Raw genomic sequence first — 24,473 nt, 5'->3', positions numbered from 1 at the left:
TACACATTTATAATACAAATGATCTTTAGAATAAAGGCCCCGGGGCCGGCCAGGTGGCGCAAGCGGTTAAGTGCGCGCGCTCCGCTGCAGTGGCCCGCGGTTCACTGGTTTGGATCCTGGGTGCGCACTGACGCGCTGCTTGGCAAGCCGTGCTGTGGTGGCATCCCATATAAAGTGGAGGAAGATGGGCACGAATGTTAGCCCAGGGCCAGTCTTCCTCAGCAAAAAAAAAAAAGAGGAGGATTGGCAGATGTTAGCACAGGGCTGATCTCCTCACAAAAAAAAAAAAGCAAAAATAGAGTAAAGGCCATTGTCAATAAAAATTCTCAAAATACCTTCAAAATGAAAGATTAGGGGCTGTGTGTGTGGAGACAGGAAGAAGACGTACCATTAATTGCATTACTGAGTTCTAATGATTTACATTGGTATTCTAATTTGGATTATATATGCTTAACTCATATATTAGCATATATATGCTGGATTCAAGGTGTTTAATTTTTAAGAATGCACCATTTTCTTATACGTGCTTTTCTGTCGAAGAGTTCCAAGAAGCTGGCATCTTTTTTCTTTGTCCTCCACATTCTTCTCAAGCACAGAAAGTGGAGAAATGGGTTTCCAGAGGTGGCCGCGTGCCCAAGTTCAGCCGACAGCCGGGCCGGCCCAGCCTGTGCTCTCTCTGCTCGCCCCCACCGTGCACTGGCTCGCCACTGTGTTCCCAGGGGCGTCCTGAAACTAGAGGGCTCGCTCGCATCGCACAGAAGCTGAGGCTCTGAGTTTCCTTTCTGCCCAACTGTGAAGCCCTTAACACCCCTTCCTCTCCTGCGCCTCACCCGTGACGCCCACTGGGCCCCATCTCTTCCAGTAAAGGAACAAGTCCATGGCAACAAGGGCATGGTTACGCCTCGTCAGTGGAGGACAGCTCATGCTTCCAAGACCTGCGCCAGCCTTGCTCCATCGTTGAGGCACCATGATCCATATTTTATATTTTAGTTCATGCATCTTCTCAAGTGTCTTCTCTTGTCCAAGCATGTTCCTGTTTCAGCTGTTCTTTGGTGAGGTTGCTGTTCAATTGATCTTCAATTATTGTTAAGTAATGGGGTCTTTGTCTATACTCAGGATTTTAATTTTGTTTATATAGTGCAAGTGTCTTCTTAGTTGAGCAGCAAATCTTCATCTGCCTTTGTGAAGGCTGACAGATCCTCTCTAGAAGGGAGTAAAAGAGAGTGAATCATGTAAGCACACATGCATCCCGGAGTTAAAGGCCTCTGCAGCCCTCATTCTCCTTTGGTCCAGGCCAATCCATGATAACTGGACTATTTACCAAGTAGGTTTGCAGGTCAATATCACATGCAGTTATCTCAATTGCAATTATTATCTCAATAATCCACAGTAAATAACAGAAAATATGAGTAATTTAATCCACTCAGCTGGCTGAGGGCCACCAAGCAGGTAATTCCCACATTCCCTCGAGGTGCCCAGCCCTCACTGACCACCTAGGTGCCAGCATGGCTCCCCATTTCGCCTCAGGGTGTAGGGACCCCATCCCCCAGCCACCTGAGCCACTCGAAGAATGTCAGCTCGTTAGCATGGATCACACAGTCTGCTGACCTTAATGTGCCAAGTGTCGTTTGGCCCCACACAGAGATGGTTTAGAATGTAGTTCCAGAATGTTTTAGATTTCACCCAGAAAGTATGGGTTCCAGTTCATCGTCATCCATCCGTGTCCCTTTGCTTTCCTTTTTGGCAGGTCTGATGTTATTCAGAGAGAGCAAGGGAAATAATAATATTGCTATTCACCGACTATGATGTTACTGGGGGAGGAGTTGAAACATATGTATAAAATGACACCGGGCATATTTAATATTTCCACTTTTTGCCTTTAGCCCAGATATTGAAAGTTGTCAGTAGACCGATTTTAACGCACCATGCCTCGTTTTACAGTACAGAGATTGAGCAGATCCTGAGTAACCAGAGATCTAGGTCCTTGTCTTATCTTCTTCAATACTTTCATCTGACTTAAGTGAAGACAGAGGGCTATTTACAAAAGTCATGAAGATGGTTAATATGATTACTGCAGCAGTTGACAGAATAAAGATAGCATATTATAGATATTCTTGCACTTTGTTTTTTTCACTTAGCAGTGTATCCTGGAGATCACTGCACACCAGCTGGCAGAGCTCTTCCTCCTCCTCATTACAGCTGCGTAGTGCTCCATGGCCTGGACGCACCGTGTTTATGCAGCCACTCTCCTGCAGATGGGCATTTGGGTTGTTTCCAGTGTTTTGCAGTTTAACCAACGCTGCAGTGAATAACCTTGTGCATTTTTTTTCACATTGTTGTAGGTATACCTGTAGGGTGGATTCCTGGAGCTATAAGTTCTGGGTTAAAAAGTGTGTATGTAGCTTTGTTAGCTATCTCCAAATTTCCCTGCAGAATTTGTATTCCACCAGCAGTGTGGGAAATGTCTGTTTCCCACGGCCTCACCAGCAGTGTCTGCATCACACTTTAAAATTTTTGCCAGTCTGATAGGTGACAAATGGTGTCTTGTTACTGTCTTAATTTGCACTTCTTTAAATATGAGTGGGTTTGAACATTTTTTCCTCTGTTTGGGGACCGTTTTTATAACTTTTTTCATCAATTGTCTGTTCATGTCTTTTTTCCAATTTTTCTTTTGGGTTTTTGGTTCTTTGTCCCTTGGTTTTTGTGAGAGTTTCATATATTAGGGTTATTAGCACTTTTTCCATGGTATACGTTGTAAATATTTTCCTCCAATTTGTCAGTTATCTTTTGACTTTGTGTGGGGTGTGTTTTGCTTTGCCCTGCAGATATTTTTTTATTTCTGTGTAGTTAAATTTCTCAATTTTTGTTTTATTGCTTCTGGATTTGACTCATAGTTAAAGGGTCTTTCCCTACACCAAGTTTTGATTCTTCACCCACCTGTTCTTCTAGGAATGACATAGTTTCAGTGTTTTACATTTAGATCCCTAATCCACTTGAGGTTTATTTTTGTATATGGTGTGAGATACAGATCTAATTTTACCTTTTTCCAAATGGCTGCCAACTTGTCCTACCACCATATGTTAAAGAGCCCATCTTTATCCTAGTGACTGGCGCTGCTGCATTTCCATATGCATTCTGATTTATTTCTGGACTTTTTATTCTATCCCACTAGCCTACTTGTCTGCTTATCACCAGGACCACTATGTTTAATTATAGTCTTTATGGTATGTTTTAACGTCCAGTAGTTGTGGTTTTTTTCAGGGATTTCCTGGCTGTTCTTGCATGTTTGTTTTTCCATGTGACCTTTAGATTCAACTGGTGTAAGTCTATGCAATAGTTTATTGGTATTTTTACGTTGAGTTTATAAATTAGGGAGAACTGTCAGCTTACAATGTAGAGTTATCCTGTGCAAGAATAGGGGATACCTTTTCATTTGTTCATATCTACTTTTGTGTCGTTCAAGAATGTTTTAAATTCTCCTTGTATAGGTTTTGTGCAATTCTTAATAAATTTATTCTAAAACATTTAATCTTTGTTGCCATCATTTTAAATGGAGTTTTCTTATTGTTTTATATTTGAAGGCTGTTGATTTTTTATGTTAATTTTGTATCTGCTATTCAATGGGTTCTTTTATTGTTTGAGTTAGTTTTATCATTGATTCTCTGGGGGTCTCCAGATATACATTATAATATCATCTGCAAATGGATAGTTTGACTTCTTTGCCCATTCTTATTCCTCTGATTGCTTTCTCTTTTGTAGTGATACGGGGTAACATAAAACCTCTAGGACAATGGTGAACAGAAATGGAGAGTGGGCATCCTTGCCTTGTTGCTGATCTTAGTGGAAATGCTGCTAGTCTTTCCCCTTGAATAAGTCACTGGCTTTAGGTTTAAAGTGTGTATATTTTATCATGTTAAGAGTATAACCCTCAATTCCTATTTTCTTTAATTTTTATAAATGGGTTTTAAATTTTATCAAAGTCTTTTTCAGTTTCTATGGAGATCCTATTATTTTTTCCTTAGGTTTATTAATATGGTGAGTGATACTGGTAGATATCCTAATATTGAATACATCTTTCACTTCTGGAAAAAGTCCTCCTTGGTCACGGTATGTAGTTTTCTTAATGTGTTGTTGGATTCTGTTTAGTATTTAATTTAATATTTTTGCATTGATATTCATGAGTGATGCTGGTCTGTAGTTTTCTTTCTTTGTTCTCTTTATCTGGTTTATCAGTGTTATATTTGCTCCATAAAAGGAGTTGGAATGTTTTCCTTTGTTCTCAGTGCTCTGGAATAACTTATGTAGAGTGTTGGGACTATCTGGTCTCTGAAGCTTCGGTAGAATTCACCAGTGAAGCCGTCTGGTCCTGGTGCTTCTTGTGGGGTACTTGCTTAATAACCCTCTCTATTTCTTCTTTGGGAATCATCTGCCTAAGATTTCCAACTCTAATGGGGTCAGTTTTGGTCATCTGAATTTCCTTAGGAAGTTGTCCATTTCATCTACATTTTCTAATTTATTTGCATAGAGATCTGCAAAGTAGTCTCTCAACAATTTTTAAAATTTCTTCTGTTTCGTTGATAATTTCCCCCGTGTCATTTCTTACCGTCTATATTTGTGCTTTCTCGCCTTTTCTCTTGATCAGGTTAGTTAGTGGTTTGTCTATTTGGTTAATTCACCACCAGCAGCCCCCCCCAAAAACAGGATTTAGATTTATTAGGTAGATCTACTGTTTTTCAGTAGGAAAACCTCTACCTCATGAATTTGCTTTTCCCTCCCTGTTTCCTTCCTCATGTTTTCTTTTGGGTTACTGTGTTGTTCTTTTCCTAATTTTTGTGAGCTAATGTTTATTAGTTAATTTTATTCTTTCACTGTTATTTATAAAAGTGTTAGTATAATGAATTCTTCTCTGATTACTGCTTTAAATGCATTCCATAGATTCTGATATGTAGTGTTCTGATAATTATTTTTTTAAAATTCTGTACTCTCAGATTGTATTTCCTCTTTCACCTAAGAGTCAATAATAGAATTTTTAAATATCCGGGTGGAAATGCCTTTCTGTTTTTTGTTTTTGTTAATAAGATATAGTTTTATTGCATTATGATCAGCAAGTGTTGTTTTCAGTATTTCTACCTTATGGAAGTTGTTCATGTTTTCTTTGTGACCTAATATATGGTCAGTTGTTGTGAATGTGCCTTAGGTTCTTGAGAAGAATGTATATTCTCTATTATCAGGTGTGGAGTTCAGTGCATATTCATAAGATCTACCTTGATTGATAACGTTGTTTAGATCTTCTATCTCCTTACTTATTTTTTGCACACTTGCTCTGCCTTGTACTGAGAATGATGTATTAAATCTCCTAGGATTGGTATGTTTCTAACTATCTCCTTCATCTCCTGTAGTGTTTGCTTCATAAAGGAGGTGGTGGTTGTATTATTTGGTGCATAGATGTTCACAAACATTGTGTCTTCACTGTAAACTGTGGCTTTTAGCATTAAGTATGTCCTCTGTTGTGTTTAACACTTTGGGGCTTGAATTCTATTTGGTCTACTCCTGCTCTCTTTTTGTTTTCATTTGTCAGGTATAACTTTGTCCACCTTTTAATTTTTAGCCTTTCAGAATCACTTTTTCTTAGATGTGCCTCTTATATACAGCATACAGTTGGGTCTTGTTCTGTGAGTCAAATTAGAAACCTTTTTCTTTTAATAGGTAAATTAAGTCCATTAATATTTATTCATATGACTGATTTGTTTGCTTGCCACTCTATCATAATATTTTATAATTATGTATATTTTGTTATATTGTTTCTTTCTCCATGAGATCTGTATTCTTTGATCTTTTATTGGGATTTTTAATTTTGAATTTTGGAGGATGTGTATTTTCTAGTGATTACTTTTGTATTTAAACCTATTTTAATATCCTTAGTAATCTGTTATTTAAGTCTTTACTGTCTGATTTATCAGTTTTTTCTGGTACTGTTTAACATGCACCTATTGCTTATACAATATTGGCATATACATAATCAGAATTTTTCCTCTTCTTCCTTCATCTCCCATTTCTGCTTTGTCACAGTGTGTAGTATTTGCGTATTAGTCTTTCAGCCTAACCCCACTTTTATTTTAGTCCTAGAGGTACATCTAAATACTTTTAAATGCTTACCATGAATCCTTTTGCTGGAATTTTCCCAGCCATCACTTGGTTAGATAAAACTTACCCTCACATAGAATCCTCCAGAAGGGCTGATGAGTGAGGTATTCTCTAAATTCATGTATGTTGAGAACTGTTTTTCTGTAGTCTTGATATTTGAAGGACAGCTTGTGGATTTAAAATTCTTGGTTCATACTTTCTTTCATTGAGTTTCTAAAAAATGTCACTCCGTTGTCGTCTTACTTATGTGTTGGTTTTGAAAAGCCTGATTGCTGGTCCAGTTTTTTGCAAGTTCATTGATGTTTTCTCCCAGGGGCTTTGAGGATTTTATCTTTGAAATCTGATAGTTTCATTAGGATGTGTCTCAGAGTTGATCATTCTGCGTTAATTTTCCCAGGCACCCTGTGAGCCCTCACATTTTCAGATCCTGTTCTTTTTCTGTTTCTGGAAGTTTTCTTAAATGATAGTTCTGAGTATCAGCTTTGCTCTGTTGTTTTGTTTTCCTCTTCCGGGAGCTCTGATTTATGGGCATTATTCCTTCTTTGTCTCCCATGCCTGCTGCTTTCACCTTGCCCTCTTTACTTTCTTTATGTCATTTTCCTCCTCTTGGTCGTGCTCCTGTCTTTCCTCGGTACCGCTTATTAATCTTCATTTGAATCTATTCTCTTTGGGCGCTTTGTGATGTACGCCTCGTTTCTGCGATGACTTTGTCTTTCCCTTCCATCACTTTCCTGAGCTCATTCAACTCTCTTCCTTTCTCCCTGTTTTGTCCCTTTCTGTCTTTAATTTTACATTTCTAATTCAAGGTGGTTTTTTGTATCCTCAGATGTTTGTTTGAATTTGTTTATTATGTTTCTAGGGTGTTGGATTACAGTTTTCTTTTGCTTCATGGTTGTTTTTCAGGAGGACATTTTTATGGTATTGCGGTGTTTTTACAAGATTGCTAGTCCAGTGGCGCCTCTTGTGTTGGTTTGACCAAGTCCAGGTGCTGCACACTTGTTTTGGTGACTGATGGGGAGAGTGTGAGTCTCCTGATATTATGGTCCTCCTTCCTTGCAGGACCCTAAACTTTCCCTGGTTCTTTTTATCTTCACTACCCAGTTGCCAAAGGGCACTTCTCCCTTCCTCTTTTGCATTTTTTCTTCCCCAGAAACTATGAGTTGAAGGATCCCTCTTCAGATGGTGTCTGTCCATTTAAACTGTGTGGACTGTGGAATCCCTTCCCTGAGTCCATGCTCTGGTCTGCTCAGGGACTTGCTGAGCTCTTCCGTGTTTGTAGTGGGCTTCCCAGGGAGGCAGATCACGCTCACCCCATGCTGGTGCCCCTCTGCTGTTGTTCGTGGTTTTTCCTTCTGCCTTGCTCCCCACAGAGCCCACCTTGTGGGTATGGGCTGGCAGCACGAGGGGACCCCACACTGGGGTTTGGTGGCTTTTCTCTTTTTACTAGCATTATTTTCAAATTTCGGCACTCTCTGTCTTTAAGTTATGCCAGGGATATAGTTTGATGTAGAATTTACTTTTGCCCTTTCTGTAGTTTCATTTCGTTTGGGAAGAACTGTAGGGAAGTAGGTGAGCTACATGGTCTCCCTTGTCTTCAGCCACCTGGAGGTCAAGCACTTACCCCAAAAGATTATTCTGCCTGGTTTAAGGGGCCAGAGTTCAACATTTTTCATTTTAATCTTTAAGTATCTCTTTTAAGACGTGTTAGAGAACAGTAAAATTAGCAGTCTAAACCCTTGATATAAGGTTTCTCTATTGAATAAATCCATTAAATTTAAAAAAGTCAGTTTGGAAAATACTAAGCAAATACTAGTACAGATAATAAACAAATTTGACACAGAAAATGATGATGGTTTGCAAGTGACTGAGGAAATTGAGGAACTGCTGGTTTAACAGGAAGTGTCTTCTGCTTCGGACGGGAGCTGTCCAGCGTCCGGGCCTGTTGTCTGGCCCCGTAACCCCGAGACAAGCACTGGCATCCGGCGAAGGGCGACTCCATGGCCATTTGCCAAGGTCCCCCCACCTCTGCACCTCTGTGGCAGTGAAAATATTGTTACCCCGCAAAATACACAAAGTCTTGGGACTTTGAGAGTGAATAATTTTGCCTTTAGCGTTAGAAGATTGCTTTGGTAATTTATCTTCTTTAGTTCACGGGGAAGCAAAAACTAAATGCTAACTTTCCCGGAGGTTATCTGTTATGGACTGTGTGTGCAACTTTTGAAATAAATAACATTAATTTGTTCTTCAGTGTCAGTAAGAGAAAGAATTATTCACATGTGAATTATTCAGATTGTATTAAGAAAGTTTGTAACTTAATACTAGGCAAAATGTGTTGAAGCATATAGCTAGTTTCTTGAACAGAATTTATAGGTTTTTGTACATTTTCAATATCAGTAAACCAGTCACAATAGTTTATTATAAGAGTTTTGGCCAAAATTGTTAAAATGACTATTTTAAATCTATAAAGCTAAGTAAATATCAGACAATGCTAGAAATAATGAGGTTAAATGTAATTGATGGTGGTTATTCCTGAAAGATAAAGTTTAAAGTTGTCTCCTCAAACGTCCTATAAACTTTCCCAGCTCCACAGGGGTCTGTATTTGCAGCTGAAGTTTTCAGAAAGCAAATTCAATTAGAGTGTTGTGTGCTTTATGAGGCCCTCTCAAGTGAAATTTTGTTTGTTGCAGAAACGGGTGTGCAGGAGATTAGAAGCAGCTGCACAGGAGTGGGGCTGCCCCCAGGTGAAGGCGGGCCCCCTGGCATTCTGGAGCATTGAGAAGCTGGAGTCACAGCCCAGAGGCCCGCCCCCTGCACCAAGGCTAGAGAGCGGCCAGGGGCGACCAAGTACGGGGGTAGGTTCCTGTTCCCACCAAACCAGCTGTGAACCCATTTAAATATTTTAATAAAAAGTGTAAATAATCATTGTTCTGATAACATCTGTGGCTGTGATTTGTTAAATAGATTGCTCAGAATGGTGGAAGGAGCTCGGCACAGCCTTGCCTGAGATGTATTGCGGGAGAATCTGTAAGTGCATTAACCTTCTTGCTGTGACATAAAAGATAGACTTGTTTTTAAATATTAGATCCATAAAACAAAGTTAATAAAAATGGCAATTACGTTTCTAAGGAATGAGGGATGTAAATAAAAAGGTGCAGATTGATTTAAGCTTTTCTTAGCATTCTACTGAGGTGCAAACTAATTTATATCCAGCTTCAAATTAGAAATAGAAATTGAAAATACATTTAAAATTCTTTCTAAAAGCAGTGTTCAGGGAAGGGAACAGGCGGCTGGATATCACTGAAATAGAGATCATTTGAAAACATCTTAGAGAAAAGATCTACCCTCATATAATTATCCAAATGGGAATCAGTGTTGTTTTTTCTTTTCCCTGTTTAAGCTTTTCTTTCATGTTTCCATAAACTTCACATAAACTGCAGATTTCAGAAGGAGAAACACAGTATTCACACCATTAATTCAAAGTAAAGGGAGGTCTAACACTGCCTGAGTGGATGCTCAATCTTTCCGATGGGGTGGAATATCATAAAGGATACATTAGCATAATAATACCTCTGTTATTAATTTTGAGCTTATTCTAAGAACAAGTTAATATGTCTTTGATAACCTCTGTAATTCCTGGGGTTTTTTTTTAATTTTAAATTTGGAATCTTAATATTGCAATAAAATAGAATTGTGTTTAATTTCCACACAGAAACCAGGAGTGTGTGTGTGTGTGTGTGTGTCTGTGTCTGTGTGTGGGTGTCTGTGTATTTCTGCGATTGCCCCCTAAAGATTTTTAGAGAAACATATTGCTCTGTTTTTGGTAAGTGAAAGATTGAGTCAATAAAGTATAGAGATCTTCAGTTGACACACTGAAGGCTACTGTGTTTTACAGTGAAAGTCAATGATTTTTGTTTTAAACCAAGATCTAAAACCGTGTCAGCTGTCACCCACGTGAACCTCTGATTATCTAAAGTCATTGGATAAATATGAAAACAAAGCTTACTGTCAAACTCGTGCCGTGAAGGTGTGCTTTTTGTGCTCTCTTTTCAGGAAAATTTCCACAGTTTGTGTTGCATTCCATGGGGTAATTCTGAACAATGGTGAAATAAAAAATTCAGCAATTTGAACTTACTATATTTAGGTTGATTCATACAATTGCCAGACATTCCCCAGAATGCAAATAAATATTTACCTTGAGAAATCTGACCCCATTATGGGTAAATTGCTTTAATGCTGGTGACTAGTAACCATCCTTATTCTCTTCCTCTTTCCATGGAATGTATCTTTCAAATCCCCTTATCTGTTGGGCAAACACTTGGAATGTAATATGGATTCTTAATTCTCTGAGAGGTTGTGTTCTGGCATGAATGGCTTAAAGGAAAAAAATTTGGCTCAAGCAACTGATTGGATCATTTTGGCTAATATTCTGTTTGAACAACAGTACCTGTTTGATTAGGGTTTTTCCTTCCTTTGTAATTCCCCAAGCTTGCCTCTGGAAATGAATCTATGAGCAGAAAACCTATGTTGATATGTAAATATATCATTTTTTCGTTAATGCTTGATATTCTTTTCATCTAAATTTCAGAAACCAACTTTTAAAAAAATCAGTTTCCCTTTATTTGTAGTTATTCTCAATAAAATTTCACCCAGGCTTGGGTGATTTAATATTTACACCCACTATTTCTAAAAGTCTTATGTAAATAAAGATTGAAATGTGAATTTGAAAAGTCACACCTCTTGATATTTGAACAGACTATAGCTGCATATATCTTCTTTTTCTAATAATATGGCTAGTTTCCCTCCTAAGCTTTTAAAATAATAAGACACTATTTTTGTATTCTAGAACGTCAAAAGGTTCAGTGTTAAATAAAAAGCAAATAGTATTTTTAGGAATGCATGATCCCAGGGAGCAGTGCTTCACAGTAATTCACCGATGGGCAGCAATTCCAAATTTCAGAAGACTTTATTAAATACAGCTCCATTCACAAATGCGTACCCATTTACACACGAGCGCACCCCCTGTCCTGGCCCATAGTTCCCGTAGCTGACCCAGGGTGGCAACCTGGGGTCAAAGAGAAGCAAAGGTTATGTCGGAGTAGTTTGTGTGGGATTCCTAACAGGAAACTTGCATATGATTCTCAGCTTATCTGGTGCTTTTCCCCAATAAGCTTCGTATCCTAGTTCTCTGGTGTATTCTGACCTGTCACAGTAGGGTATCAGCTGGTCCCCTCAGTTCTGCTCTGAATTCTCAGCGTGGCTGCCTCGGCACCTGAGTTCCTGTTGTCCTTCTGTTCCTGAGCTCTTCCTTATTTTTACCATGAGTCATTTCTCACGTATGCAAGGACTTGACTTCTCACATATGCAAGGACTTTTTCTGTAGACCTTCTCAAATTCATTTTTCAAGTTACAGTGATTACAGTTTCAGTAGTTGCTGACATAGTTTCTTACAGTGATCACTATTAAGGATCAGCTCCTGGTACTGGTTACTATTTAGGAACATCTCCTCTTTGCCCTGAGTCACCCTGCTCATGTTACTGACAACTGGAATGAAACCATCCTCTCTGTTCTTGTGGTAGGTCTTGGTGTTATGTCATGCAGGGTGTCCCCCCATGTCCCAGGGTCAGGCTGCCCTCTCTGCTGTGTGCCGTCCAGTGTGCAAGTCTGGAGGCAGTGCCAATGGTCGCTGTAACTGGCAGACTTCCTTTCCTCCACAAATGGTTGCAAAGCTGGACTGTGAGCTCAGAGCAGGCTTCCTTTCTCGGGTCAGCTCAGCTTGCTTGGCACAGGGGTCCGTGGTAGCCAAGTGTAACGTGGAAATCACAGTATTCTTTGCAAATTCAAATCCATTAAATGAAACCTAACAAGACTGCCAAAGTTCTCTAAAATAATCAAAAGAAGATACATGAAAAGCGGGGCCATTGTAATATATAAGACAGAAAACTATAGGAAGGACAGATTTAGGATGTTCATTGAGGTGGAAGGTGCTGTTTCCTCGCCTTGTGTTTTCCGAGGGGCATCTGGTCTCTGACACTCTGTAGCTCCTCAGCGCTGGAGTCCATCAGGGAAGGGGCCACCCTCAGGTTTTATTGAGTCAGTGTGACAGTCAGTTGCCTTTCTCTCAGCTGTGTCCCCACCTTCATCTCCCCTGCTCCCTGTTGTGGGGACTGCATTTCTAGCCACTGGAGCATGGTGGGAGGGTGGGGAGGAAGCCAGGGCATTTCTCCATCCCTTCCCCAGGGCAGCCTCTCAGGGTCCCAGCTCCTGCAGAGATGTCCCCCCATGGTCCCAACTCTTGGGTGGTGCCTGGGCTCTGTGGTCACCGTCCTCCTCCCTGTCCTCTCAGCCTGAAGGTGAGGCTTCCCACTGTGTCTCGCCTGCCCTTGTGTGGCTTCTCTTCTCTTCCATCATTTGTGTAGTCAAATCCCACGTTAAATTCCCTCTGTTTGAAATACCTAGATTGGTTTCTGTTTTCTGACGGGACCCTACCTGGTCTCATCAGCTGATGAGTGGACAGATTCTCCTGAAAGAAAAAAGAAAAAAGGTTGCTGTTGTAAACATAGGCCTCGGGGCCCTGGGTCTTGACCCGCGCTCAGGGCTCAGGGCTCAGGGCTCGGGCTCTTAGTCCAGCAGCCTCAGCGTTTGGAGTGCTTGCGGAGCCAGTCCCCACTGTGAGTCCCACGGGTGGTGTGGAGAGCCTGCGGTTAAATTGCAGATCACAGGTGGGATTGAATGTTGCCCATCACTGGTGTTCCTTTGGTTTCTTTTATCTGGGGTTATTGGGTTGTATTACCCAAACTAGTAGTGAGTTCCTACCTAAAAGCCAACATGCAGACATGACTGTTTGGTGTTGTGGACTAGTCCCCCGGCTCCGCAGCACTGATTTTGGATACCAGCCTGTTCATTAGTGTTGAGGGCAAATACTAAGGGGGTAAGCTTAGTGAGGCTCTGTGTCATTCACTTTTTGACATTGAAATCCATTGCCTGACAACAGGGGGTGTATGTGGCAGGGCAGAGAGGCTGGCAGTGCAGGAGTAGATAGAGGGCGAGCGAGGGGGTGTTGGGTCCAAGGCTGTTGTGTGGGCTCAGTTTTCTCCTATAGGGACAGCAGGAGGAGCCCAAGTATGATTATTATTCTGATTCTAAATAGATACACTTTTTTCTTGGTACTTCTTTTTATCTTCATATGGTGACCTTTAAAATATTTATTTTATTTCCCTATCTGTGTTATTGGTAGTTGCTTCCCATGTCTGTAGCACCTATAAATACTGCACTGAAGCAGGAAGGGACCCGGAACCTGGTGTAAACAAGATTTCTGCCTTCTCCCGCACCTGTGGCGACAGCAGCAGTACCACCTATGCTTGATGCTGCAGGCCCAGGCGTCGAGCCGGGGACAGAGGCCATGGATGAAAATGCGACGTTCTGACATAGATGAAGAAAGACCGATGTGCAGAGGTTCGCTCTTTGCATCCTGTTTCAGCACCTGCTAGTTCTTGTCAGTCCTTTATTCTTATGTCCTGAGAGAGGAAAACACAAACCATGGAGCGGTCAACAGGAGTTTCATTGATCATTCTGTAAGAATCAAATTGTGCTGCATGCGTTGTTCCCCTCAGTTTGGAGAGGGTCCTAGAGTTCATCGGTCTAACCCCATCCGTTTACAGATGAAGAAGTGAGGTCCACAGGGGTTAAGTGGTGGGCCTGCCATGCCCCGTGGTGATGGGCAGGCTGGACCCCAGCTCGCACGACACCCTCTCCTCTTTCTGCTCTTCTTGGCTGGTCTCTGTGCTCGCAGCCCATGTGCCAGCATCCCCATGCTCGCTCTAACACCCTCTGAGAAGCGTGGCAGTGACCTTGTGGGTCTTTGTGGACGGCGTTCCCAGACACAATGAGAGTTTCTTGGCTAAGACACAGGGCTGAATTATTCAAACTGTGGAGTAAGCAGCTGGCCAAGAGAAGAGTTGGGCTGTGTCGGTGTAGCCAAATGCGAATCCGAAAATAGATGAGTTTGAATAGACTCACTGACAAAATCTTCAGATTTAGCTTCTGACAGTAAACGTTTTCTCTGGAATATGGATACCAGACAAATAGTTTCATTTAAAAACTTTAACTGTGTTATTTAGATCATTTCCAGGCTCTGAAGGGACAGAGAGAGTTCAGATGACTAGAAGAACAAAACAAAAACTTCTTTCTCTAGGAATGAAATATGTTAAACTATGAAGAGATGGTGAAATGGATTAAAAGAAAAGTTAGCACTTTAAGAAAAATGCAATTTAGACTTCCTATAAGCATGTTGGACTAAGCTAATGCAAGTGTATCCCCTCCTGCTATAGATAAAAGCGTTAAATACATAGTTAATCATATGATAAGAGAAGGAGACAAAAGCAGAGCAGCAGATGTAAACACGTCTCTTGTGGCTGTTCTTGGCCTTTGTTGGGTTTGGTCCTGGGTTGAGCCCGGGGGCTGGGGGCTAGAATTCCAGTGTCCAGAGATATGTGTGACTTTGGCCAGTGGAGGTGTGGGAGCTAGAATTTGGACCATTGTGTAAAGTTCTGAGCCTTGAAGATCTGCCTATACCTTAAAAGAGGATTAGAAATTAAAATATCAGGCCATGCATGGGTGTGGGCTCTTAAGTTTATTCCATCTCAGTGGTACAAGAAGCAAAAGCCAAAGCATTAACATAAAAATAGGTGCAGACTATTGAAGTCCTTAGGTCTTGGGTAGTGATGAATGCAGAATCATCCTATAGGCGTGGTTCTACCATCCAGAGCGCACAGGATTCAGAGATGAAACAGCCCGCACAGAGGATGAGATCACAGTAGAACAGTATAAACTACATAAACAAATCTACTGTGATGGAGGGTGGGGGAGTCAGGAACTATAACAAACAGAATGCAGACCTCCAAGAATCTGAAATAATAAAAGAAAACTGAAGTTCACTAGAAATATAAGTATTGTAAAATTTTTTAAATGATTTAAGAAGAAATAGAGCCATAATGAAAGAAGACGACAGAATGAAAAAAGTACTGGAAGGTAAAAGAAAACCAAACTTGTAAAAGTGAATGATATGGTCATTGAAGTTAAAGACAAAAGATCATCAGGCTGGCTGGGTTGTGTAGTGGTTAAGTTCACGCACTCTGCTTCAGTGGCACGGAGTTCGTGGGTTTGGATCCCAGGCATGGACCTACACATCCCTCATCAAGCCATGCTGTGGTGGCATCCCACATACAAAATAGAGAAAGATTGGCACAGATGTTAGCTCAGGGACAGTCTTCCTCACCAAAAGAAATCATCAAGTTAGACACAGTTACGGACAGAATTAGTGAGTTAGAAGATAGATCTGGGGAAATCATCTAAAACACAGCAATAGAGATAAAGAGATAGAAAGTGTAAAAGTGTGATTCAGAGTCATAGAGGAAAGAATGGGAGGTCCAGTAGGAAATCCAGAAGGAAGGAATATGAGATATCATACACAGCAGTGAAAATGGATGAACTAAAAAAAGGAAATTACAGAAGGATATGTATAGAAGAATACTATTTAGAAACAATTTTAAACATGTGAAACATTGGTACGTATTAACTAGAAGAATAATAAGATTCCTGAGGATGATAAACGTCAAGTTCAGGATAATGAGATTATTTCTACTGAGGGAATGAGGGCTCCAGATACAGAGGGCATTTCAGTTATATCTGTAATGTTTTGTCTCTTAAGCTATGTGATGGTTCATGAGTGTTTGTTATAATGTTGTCTGTACTTTTTTTGTGTGCCTGAAGAATAATGGTGAGTCTTGGGCATGATGTATGCGCATATCCATTGTGGTGAAACTGAAAAACATTACAGACAGAGAAAAATCTGTAGAGTTGCTAGAGAGAGAGATTATCCGTGAAGGAACGGTAATTTGACTGACAACAGACCTCTTATTAGTGAGAATAGACACTAGAAGACCTTGGTATAACATGTTTGAAATACTAAGGAGACTGTGCCTGTGTGGACATGTGGGCTAGCTATACTAGGCACAGAGCTGGGATGGCCATTGCAATGGGGATTTCTTCCACCTCCCTCCACAGGAAATTCAGTTACCAAATTTGACTTCAGAAGAGAGAACATAAACCAGTAACAATGGAAGAAATAACAAGGGGAAAGTTATCAAAAAGCTACCATCTCAGGTGGTTTTACAGGTTAAAAAAAAATCCTACATGAAGGAACACATGGATAACTTAACATTAGAAAAACTACTATAGGAGCCGGCCCGGTGGCGTAGCAGTTAAGTGCGCATGCTCCGCTTCGGCGGCCCGAGGGTTCGCAGGTTCAGATCCCGGGCCCTCACTGATGCACCGCTTGTCAAGCCATGCTGTGGCGGTGTCCCATATGAAGTAGAGGAAGATGGGCATGGATGTTAGCCCAGGGCCAATCTTCCTCGGGAAAAAGAGGAGGATTGGCATTGGATGTTAGCTCAGGGCTGATCTTCCTCACAAAAAAAAAAAAAGAAAAAGAAAAACTACTATATTGTCTGATCAAAAGAGAAAAAACAAAGGATACTCTTAATAGATGCAGAAACAGTGTTTGGTTAGCTCCACATCCCATTCATGATGAGAACTCAGCAAACCAAAAAAGAAAGGTTTATCCTGATAAGGGTTAAGGAGCATCATACTTAGTGGAAACATTTCCATTGATGAAGGAAAAAAGGCAAACTTGCTTGCTGTCACCACTTCTGCTTAGTGTACTATGATTCCTAGCTAACACAATAAAACAAGTAAAAAAGAAACAATAGGTATAAGTACTGGAAAGAAAAAAACCAAATTATTTCCAGATGATGTAATTATCTACATAGAAAATCCAAGAAATGTGCAGATAAACTAGTAGAACTAATATTTATCAAGATTGCCGAATATAAGATGAACATTTAAAAACAGACTCTTATTCATTGGTAATAACTAGAAAAAAAAATCCGTGACATTATTTCTTCATGTGGCTTGAGTTACTTATAATGTCCTTTAGTTTCAACCTGAAAGACTCCCTGTGGTATTTCTTGTAGGGTAGGTCTACTAGCGACAAATTTTCTCTTTTTGTTTGTCTGGGGATGTCTTAAACTCTCCCCCATTTTTGAAGGATAGTTTTGTTGGATATAGAATTCTTGATTGACAGTCTTTCTTTCAGCGCTTTGAATGTGTCATCTCACTGCCTTTGGACTTCCATATTTTTGATGAGAAATCAGCTGTTAACCTTATTGAGGATCCCTTGTACATGATATGTCACTTTTCTCTTTGTGCTTTCAAGATTCTTTGGTTTTCGATATTTTTGTTATGATGTGTCTAGGTGTGGATCTCTTTGGGTTTATCCTAGTTGTAGTTCATTGAGCTTCTAGGATGTGTAAATTTATGTTTTTCATCAAATTTGAGACGTTTTTGGCCATTGTTTCTTCATATATTCTTTCTGCCCCTTTCTCCCTTCTCCCTCTGAGACTCCTGTTAAGTGTATGTTGGTACACTTAATGGTGTTCTGCAGGTCTCTGAGGCTCTGTTCATTTTTCTTCAATTTTTTTTCTTTCTGTTCTTCAAACTGAATAATCTCTATTGACTTCAAGTTCAATTCTTTTGCCTGCTTAAACCTGCTGTTTAACCTTTAGAGTGAATTTTTCATTTCGTTCATTATATTTCTCAACTTTAAAATCTCTCTATAGGTCTTTGTTATAAGTTTTGTCTCTTTATTGGTATTTTCTGTTTGGTGGGAATACTTTCCTTTAGTTCTTAATCATGGTTTTCTTGAGTTCTTTGGATAGCAAACAGATGAAGAAGTCTGGGTGTCCTCATCTCTTTGCCCCTGCAGATCTACTTCCCATTCTTCTCTGCATTCTGCCCAAGAGGTCAACCAGTATGATTGCATCTGTGCCTTCCGGCTTCCTTTTGGGTTTGGATACCAGGGGGGTTTGGGGGAAACGGCAGGAGACTTGGCTATGTCCCTTGGTAAACCTTGCTGTTCCTCTCAAGAAGCCAGCAATACGTAACACACTCTCCTTCTAGGTTCTGGTAACTGCTTCCTCCCCTGTCCCTTTGTCTAGCCCCTGTACTGTCCCTTGCAGCTCCCCTCTAAAGCTTTGTGACTTGTCCTTTCATAAATTACTCTTCGTGAATTTTCCTGTTTGCTCATACCATCTGTTTTGTGTTGGGACTCTGACTGATACAGAAGAATGCACACCTGCCATAGACTACTGGTCACCTCCAAGGAGGAGGGGAGGAAGATGAAGTAAGTATGCAATTTTGTGAAATCTGCATGGGGTGTACATAGGTCTTTGTTATAAAGATATTTCATTACACAAAGACTCATGCCAGCTAAATAAGGATGACTGTTGTAGCAGTCTGAGCTTTTATTGTAGGCCTTTGAAGAATTCTCTTGAGAAAGGTTACTGCTTTGTGGCCATAAAGATGAATATGCCATTAAGGAAAGAAGAAAAATGACTCCTCAGGCAAGTGGTGGTGGTAGGAATAGTAGAAATCACTGAATCACAGAGGGCTGCTGTCACAAGTCACACAGTTGCTCAGGGAGAGAGAGCTGGCCACAAAGCTAAGGCTCTGCATGTCAATGAAAAGTGGTTTTAGCAAAAGGGAAATGGAAGGTGGCAACATTCTCTCTTCACCTGGTGTGCATGGGTTGAATTGTCAACTAGGTTTACTATAGACAGAGGTACCGGTCTGGGTGTTAATGTGCTCCCCAGATGGAGTGACGTCACACGCTCATAGAGTGAGATGTGTACCTGTTGGCCTTGCTGTACCTGCCAGCCCCCAGGCAGGTGAGGAGATCCCAGGCAGGAAGTTTTTAGTAAAATGGGAAGTTTCGAAAGGGTTCGTGAATTGTGGCAAGCACTCCATGAGGGAATCATCACAGTGAGAGAGATGAAAGAAACGGAAGGCTGTGCATACAGAGGTGGCCCACGAGGGAACAGTGAAAGAAGATGCCCAGCAGTGGAAGCAGCTGGAAGTGGTGAGACCTGAGTCCCTTTGATCCCAATATTAGAAACAAATTAAAACTCTCTTCAAAAAGCATCTTTCTGGGGCCGGCCCAGTGGTGTAGTAGTTAAGTTCACGTGCTCCACTTTGGCAGCCCAGGTTCGCAGGTTCGCATCCTGGGCACAGACCTACGCACTGCTCATCAAGCCATGCTGTGGTGGCATCCCACATACAAAAAGTAGAGGGAGATTGGCACAGATGTTAGCTCAGGGACAATCTTCCTCACCGAAAAAAAAAGTCTTTCTCGCTCGGTGGACAAATATTGGAATTGTGTTTTCTCAAAAGTAGTGTATTATTTCCCACGATTGCTTATCAGATCACTTTTCAAGCCTAATTAGACAGCCAGCAAGGCATTTCAGTTGTCAGCAATAAAACTTACAGTCGAGGCATAAACCAACCTTCTCCTCCTTCCTGACGTCATCAAATCAAATCAGAGACTCACTGCCTGGACATCACCGTCAGATGTGCCTCTGATGGCTGGTCCGTGCCATTGGGCATCTCAGAGTCCAAGGACTTGTGACCTCCCTGTGCCACCCCTTGTCTAGATCAGGGGTAGGACAGGCTCCTCTTTGCGTGTCACTGTGACTCTGTGCTTTGAGAGGGACACTAACAAACTGGAATGTGTCGAGAAGAGTGAATAAGTTGAAAGGTTTAAATGAGCAATTTCTACAAGTTCTTTTGTGTTTAAGATTCTAGATCTCAGTCCTCATGTTGACGTGGCTGTCTATGTAATTGTCCCCAAGTCTTATTCATTCTACCTCCAACATGTCTTCAGGTGTATCCTGTGCACCAGGGAGGTGGGGATGGGGGCAGGAGTGAGACATCTCTGTGAAGACCTTCTTAAAAAAGTCACTTTGTTTTTTGAGTTGTGTGGTGGTGGTGGTGTTGACAACGATGATAAAGAAGAAGATGATGAAGTTAGTTAAAAAGCATTGCCCGTACTCCCCACTCCAGCCCCACCGTCTCTCCTGAGAGAGGCCCCGTCTTCTCTGGGGTCTTGCCTCCTGACCTTGTCCACTCCGCTCCCTCCCCAGCAGCACCTGAGTGCATCTGACCTCGTCTCTACAACTCCCTGCGCCCAGAGCAGCACTTCTGCACCTGGCTCCTGCTGCTGAGGGTCTCATGACAAGAGTTTCCTGGCCAAGGAAGTTTGGGAAATGCTGTATCCTTTCCCCACTCTTTGGAGATTACACTATTCAAGACCCTGAGACTCACAATAAAGAAACTTGTTTAATTTTGCTCAGTCTAGTGTTTCCAAAACGTCCTTCCAGAAAGGAATGCCTCTTAACGCATTTACTTCCAAGACTGTTTTGGGAAACAAATAACAGGCCCGTTGAATAAACTAAGCACCTATGTTCATGGCACTCGGGGCCCTTCACAGCCTGGGTGCAGCCAGACCTTTCAGACAGATCTCCCATCCCTGCCCACGTGCACCATCATGACAGACAGCTTCTCTTGTCCTGGAACGTTCTGACCTCCTCCTGCTCTCACGGTCTGGGATGCCCTCTCCCACCTTGTAAGACTCTGCTCCTCCTCATGGTCCACTCAAGATACCTCTCCTTGTGTGACGCTTTCCTCGACCCTCGTGAGATAGAATCAGTGGCCATCGTAGCATCTCCTTCCAGTTACCTGAATGAGCCATCCGTGTGAAACAGATGCTCGTGAGCTTGGGTGCCACTTCCCCTGCTGTCTGCAAGGCCTCAGTCTCTCCTGTTGGCCCCTGTGGCTCAGGGCAGCACCTGCCTTCTAGGAAACAGGGACGCCATCATGGACTGGTCTGCTTTGTTCCCCCCACCACTTGGCCCACCCCACCCTTCCCAGCCTCAGCCCGCCCAGGGAGCCCACTGCCGTCACAGTGCAGTCTTGGAGAGCAGGGCTGTCCTGCTGGCCTCTGCTAGTGGGCCACGGAGCCACGCTGCCTTTCACTGGTGTAGTGGCCAAGTGTGACAAAGGTTTCTAGATGCTAGACGAGACCTCGCATTTCACGGTGGCAGAGTGTCTGGCCACCTGTCCGCCCCCAGCCATCTGGTTCTCTGAGTTATTTCTACAGGTGAAGTGAGGAGACACAAGGCCTGTTCTAGGAGACGGGAAGAGTAGAGGCCCTGGTGGAGTTGTATGAACCTGGGTTACCTCCAGACCCCAGTCCCCTTGGGAGGAGCCCGCTCCATTGCTTTTGTGTGAATCCTGATTCAGTGTTTAGACAACATCGTTTAAAAAAATTCTGTTTCATAAATATATAAATGATATGTTCATTCTCTTTTTTTCCCTCATAGGTGACAAGAGAAATAACGTTTATTGAGAGCATTCTATGTACCAGGCACTGTAGGAAGTGCTTTAAATATCGCAATTTTAATGTTGTACAGATATGTATATTCTGTGAATACATACTTACCTCAGAAATAATACATTATTTACAAGTGTTAGCCCAGTCATTTTAAATGCAGTGCTTTGTGTTGGTGAATATACAGCCGAGGTTTATGAATTTACCCAAGGTCAATTAATTCCCACAATGTGCTTCTTTGTCATTTTAGGGACATTTTAACCATACTGAGAATCATTAGAAGATGCAAGTTGGAAAAGGAAGATACCAGTTTTGGTTTCAAACCCTCCCTGTGACAGCGAACGCCCGTCTCTCATGGATGGATGTGGGTGTCCACCTGTTCAGACAGCAGCCCGCTGTTCCCTCAGTCAGGTTATCCCACCGTCCTCCGCACCAGAGCCCCAGGATCCCCGTCACTTCACAGGAGCCTGCAGATTGCTAGCACTCGCTACAGCCTCCTTTCAGATGAATCCCGCTGAGATGGAGATCAACTGCGTTATTTAGAAGTTATAAAAGACTCAGTATCGAGCCTCCTGTGAGGTTGAGAGCCCTGTGGCCTCCGGAACCGTGTCCAGGCATAGCCCCGCTTTTGTACTTCTCTACTGTTATGTGGAGCATCCAGGGCTGCTTCTGTACGCTTTTTACTTAAAAGACTTATTTTTATATTTAAAAATGTTCTATAATCTTAAACTGAATTTTACTGAATGTTCGTATCCAATCTGTTCTGTGTAATTCTCCAACTGAAGTTATCGGGTATGGGACCTTTTTTATATTAAAATGGAAATTTCTCATTTTCTCTTGGGTTTTCAATGTATCGTCTGACTGGAGACTGGCATCCTTTTCCCCAGTCTAAAGGCTTCCTGAGATGTCCTGTTCACATAATAGACAAGGTCCCAACAGAACCACTGGGTTGCTCTCAGGCTCTTCACCCTTCCAAAACCAGAGGCAGGACAATGTCCCTGTGCTCTGTGCTCGCACTGTGTTATCCACATGGCCCTGTTCTGTGCCGGCGAGCGTCCCTCAGCATTGACGTTCTGAAGAGCCCAGTCCATAAACAATCAATGGTATGTAGTCATGGAGGGACTTGCCTGTTGGAAAGACGGGACAGAAGAAGACAGGTGTGGAAAGGAAACTGGTACAGTACCATTAGTGATACGGATTATCCAGAATCTCAGGACACACTGCCTCGTGGCAGGAAAGAAAGCAGACTCTCCTACCCCAGCATCTTTGGAGGTCACGAGACATTTAACCCCGAGTAAGATCACAGAGCTGGGGCTTGATGAGGAAGCCTCAGTCCTGCCGAAACAACCACGGGTGAGAGAGAGAGGATTGAGATTTGCGGCCTTAAAATATATGTTTTTAAAGAGCTTTAGTTTGCTTTTCTCTTTTCAAAATGAAATACACATCTGAATTTTTATGGAAAAAATGAAAATTCTTAGATGGACAACATTTTCTTTTTGTGTGTAAGTTGTTCCTTTTCCCTGAGATTCTTGGGGAGAGGAGATGTCCACATACTTACAGCTAGGTGTTTTGGTAATTGAAGCAGCACACAAATCACCATGGCTGTTTACATGAGTTGAAAGCTTTTTTGTAGAGAATAGGCCCCCATGTGTCATCCTGCCTGATGGAAAACGCCCCTACTTCAGAGTCGGACAGACGTGGGTTCAGGTCTCCTCCCCCACAGCGTCTAGCTGTGCGGCCTTGATGAGTCGTTGTTAGCATCTTTGAGCCTCACTCTCCCCATCTGTGAGATGGGGTGATGACCACAGGGCTTGTTGGCGTGACATACAGGAGCAGACACAGAGGGCCTTGGTGACTACGCAGTGTCCCTTCCCTTGCCCTCATTCCACAGCCCCTTAAAACCAAAGCAGGCATTCTTTTCTGGAACAGCAAAAGGACGTGTAAGTTTATAGCAGCGTGAAGATGACAAAAGGGGAAGCGAAGCCGGCCAGACTTTGGGGAACCAGCAGTTTTATCATAAATTCCTGCAAGTCTGAGATCCGTGAACAGAGTACTCAACGTGGACAGGCTTGTCACAGGGCACCTGGGAGGTGTGGCCTCAGCATGTCCTCAACGTTTTCAGTCAGTACAGGTCATAAAGTAGAACACTCTGAGATTCTATGCTTCCAGAACCATCTTGGTGCACACTGCGGAGCCCATCCTAGCCCGCCTGCTTCCCCAGCAGAGGTCCTCGAGCACGGCACGGCTGGACAGCGCATCCTCCAGCCCACTGACCGGCAGTCACAGCCCGCCCCCGACCCTGGCTTTTGGCTGCACCTCCGGCTCCAGAATTTTCTCTAGCCGCAAGGATGGCCTCTACTCCCCTGCCCAACCCACCTCCTTTTGGGCCTGGTGGCCTGAAACATATGAGGGAAATGAACGTTTTGGTAAAACATTTTTGGTTTAATTGGGCTTTTTATGATTATAAAAATAATACTTGTTCATTGAAGAAGAATGTGGAAAACAGAGAAAGGAAAACAAAAACCACTCACCCCAGATTGGCACCATTGACCTGCTGGTGTACTGCCATCCAGAGGTGGACTTCCTTTTCACTTTTAACTGAATGTTATATAGTGAACATTCTCCCAAGTCATTGTAGGAAAACTGCATTTTAAAAGGTGGCAGGAGATTCCACTTTGGAACAGGCCATCGCTGTGACAGCTGTGACACTAGGTATGCCCATCGTGTTGGAAAAGGCTGTTTTTAGAGCCTGTAGTAAGTGTGGGGAGCCTCTTCATCTGCGCAGTAAAGGCCAGGTGGGGTGTGACCGGCGGGAGGCACGGCCACGGGTCCTGCCGGACTCGCAGGGAGGAACGCCCGCAGCGGCCCGGGTTCGCTCTCCCTACGCGGAGACCGTCTCTCCTGGCCAGGTTAATCTGTCAGCACCGCAGTCCCCAAACAGATGAGCCAACAGGCAAAACCCGTGCAGGTTCCAGCGGACTGGGTTTTCACACCCATGACGAGCATGAAATGAGATTATCCCTTTAAAGGGCTTTATCTTTGTTTTCTC

At 42.4% G+C, this 24,473-nt stretch overlaps 1 protein-coding gene across 4 annotated transcripts in view; it reads left to right on the top strand.

Moving 5' to 3' along the window:
- The window catches only part of C6H10orf143 (chromosome 6 C10orf143 homolog), a 41,443-nt gene extending 19,186 nt beyond the window's left edge, over window positions 1-22,257 (top strand). For 2 of the 4 annotated variants that reach the window (XR_009220516.1, XR_009220517.1), the window contains 4 exons: window positions 8,832-8,996; window positions 9,106-9,168; window positions 13,379-13,596; window positions 21,675-22,257. Coding sequence is in view for 1 of the 4 variants with exons in the window: in XM_058544303.1 (XP_058400286.1) it covers window positions 8,832-8,996; window positions 9,106-9,168; window positions 21,675-21,704 (258 nt within the window). In the remaining 3 variants the exon portion in view is untranslated. Of the gene's footprint in view, window positions 1-8,831; window positions 8,997-9,105; window positions 9,169-13,378; window positions 13,597-21,674 lie in introns of those variants that run through there. The other 2 variants (XM_058544303.1, XR_009220518.1) reach the window with 2 other exon arrangements.
- Window positions 22,258-24,473: the final 2,216 nt, after the last annotated feature.

This window comes from Diceros bicornis, chromosome 6 (assembly GCF_020826845.1).
Source record: "Diceros bicornis minor isolate mBicDic1 chromosome 6, mDicBic1.mat.cur, whole genome shotgun sequence".
Taxonomy (NCBI): domain Eukaryota; kingdom Metazoa; phylum Chordata; class Mammalia; order Perissodactyla; family Rhinocerotidae; genus Diceros; species Diceros bicornis.
This window is presented reverse-complemented; position numbering and strand designations above follow the sequence as displayed.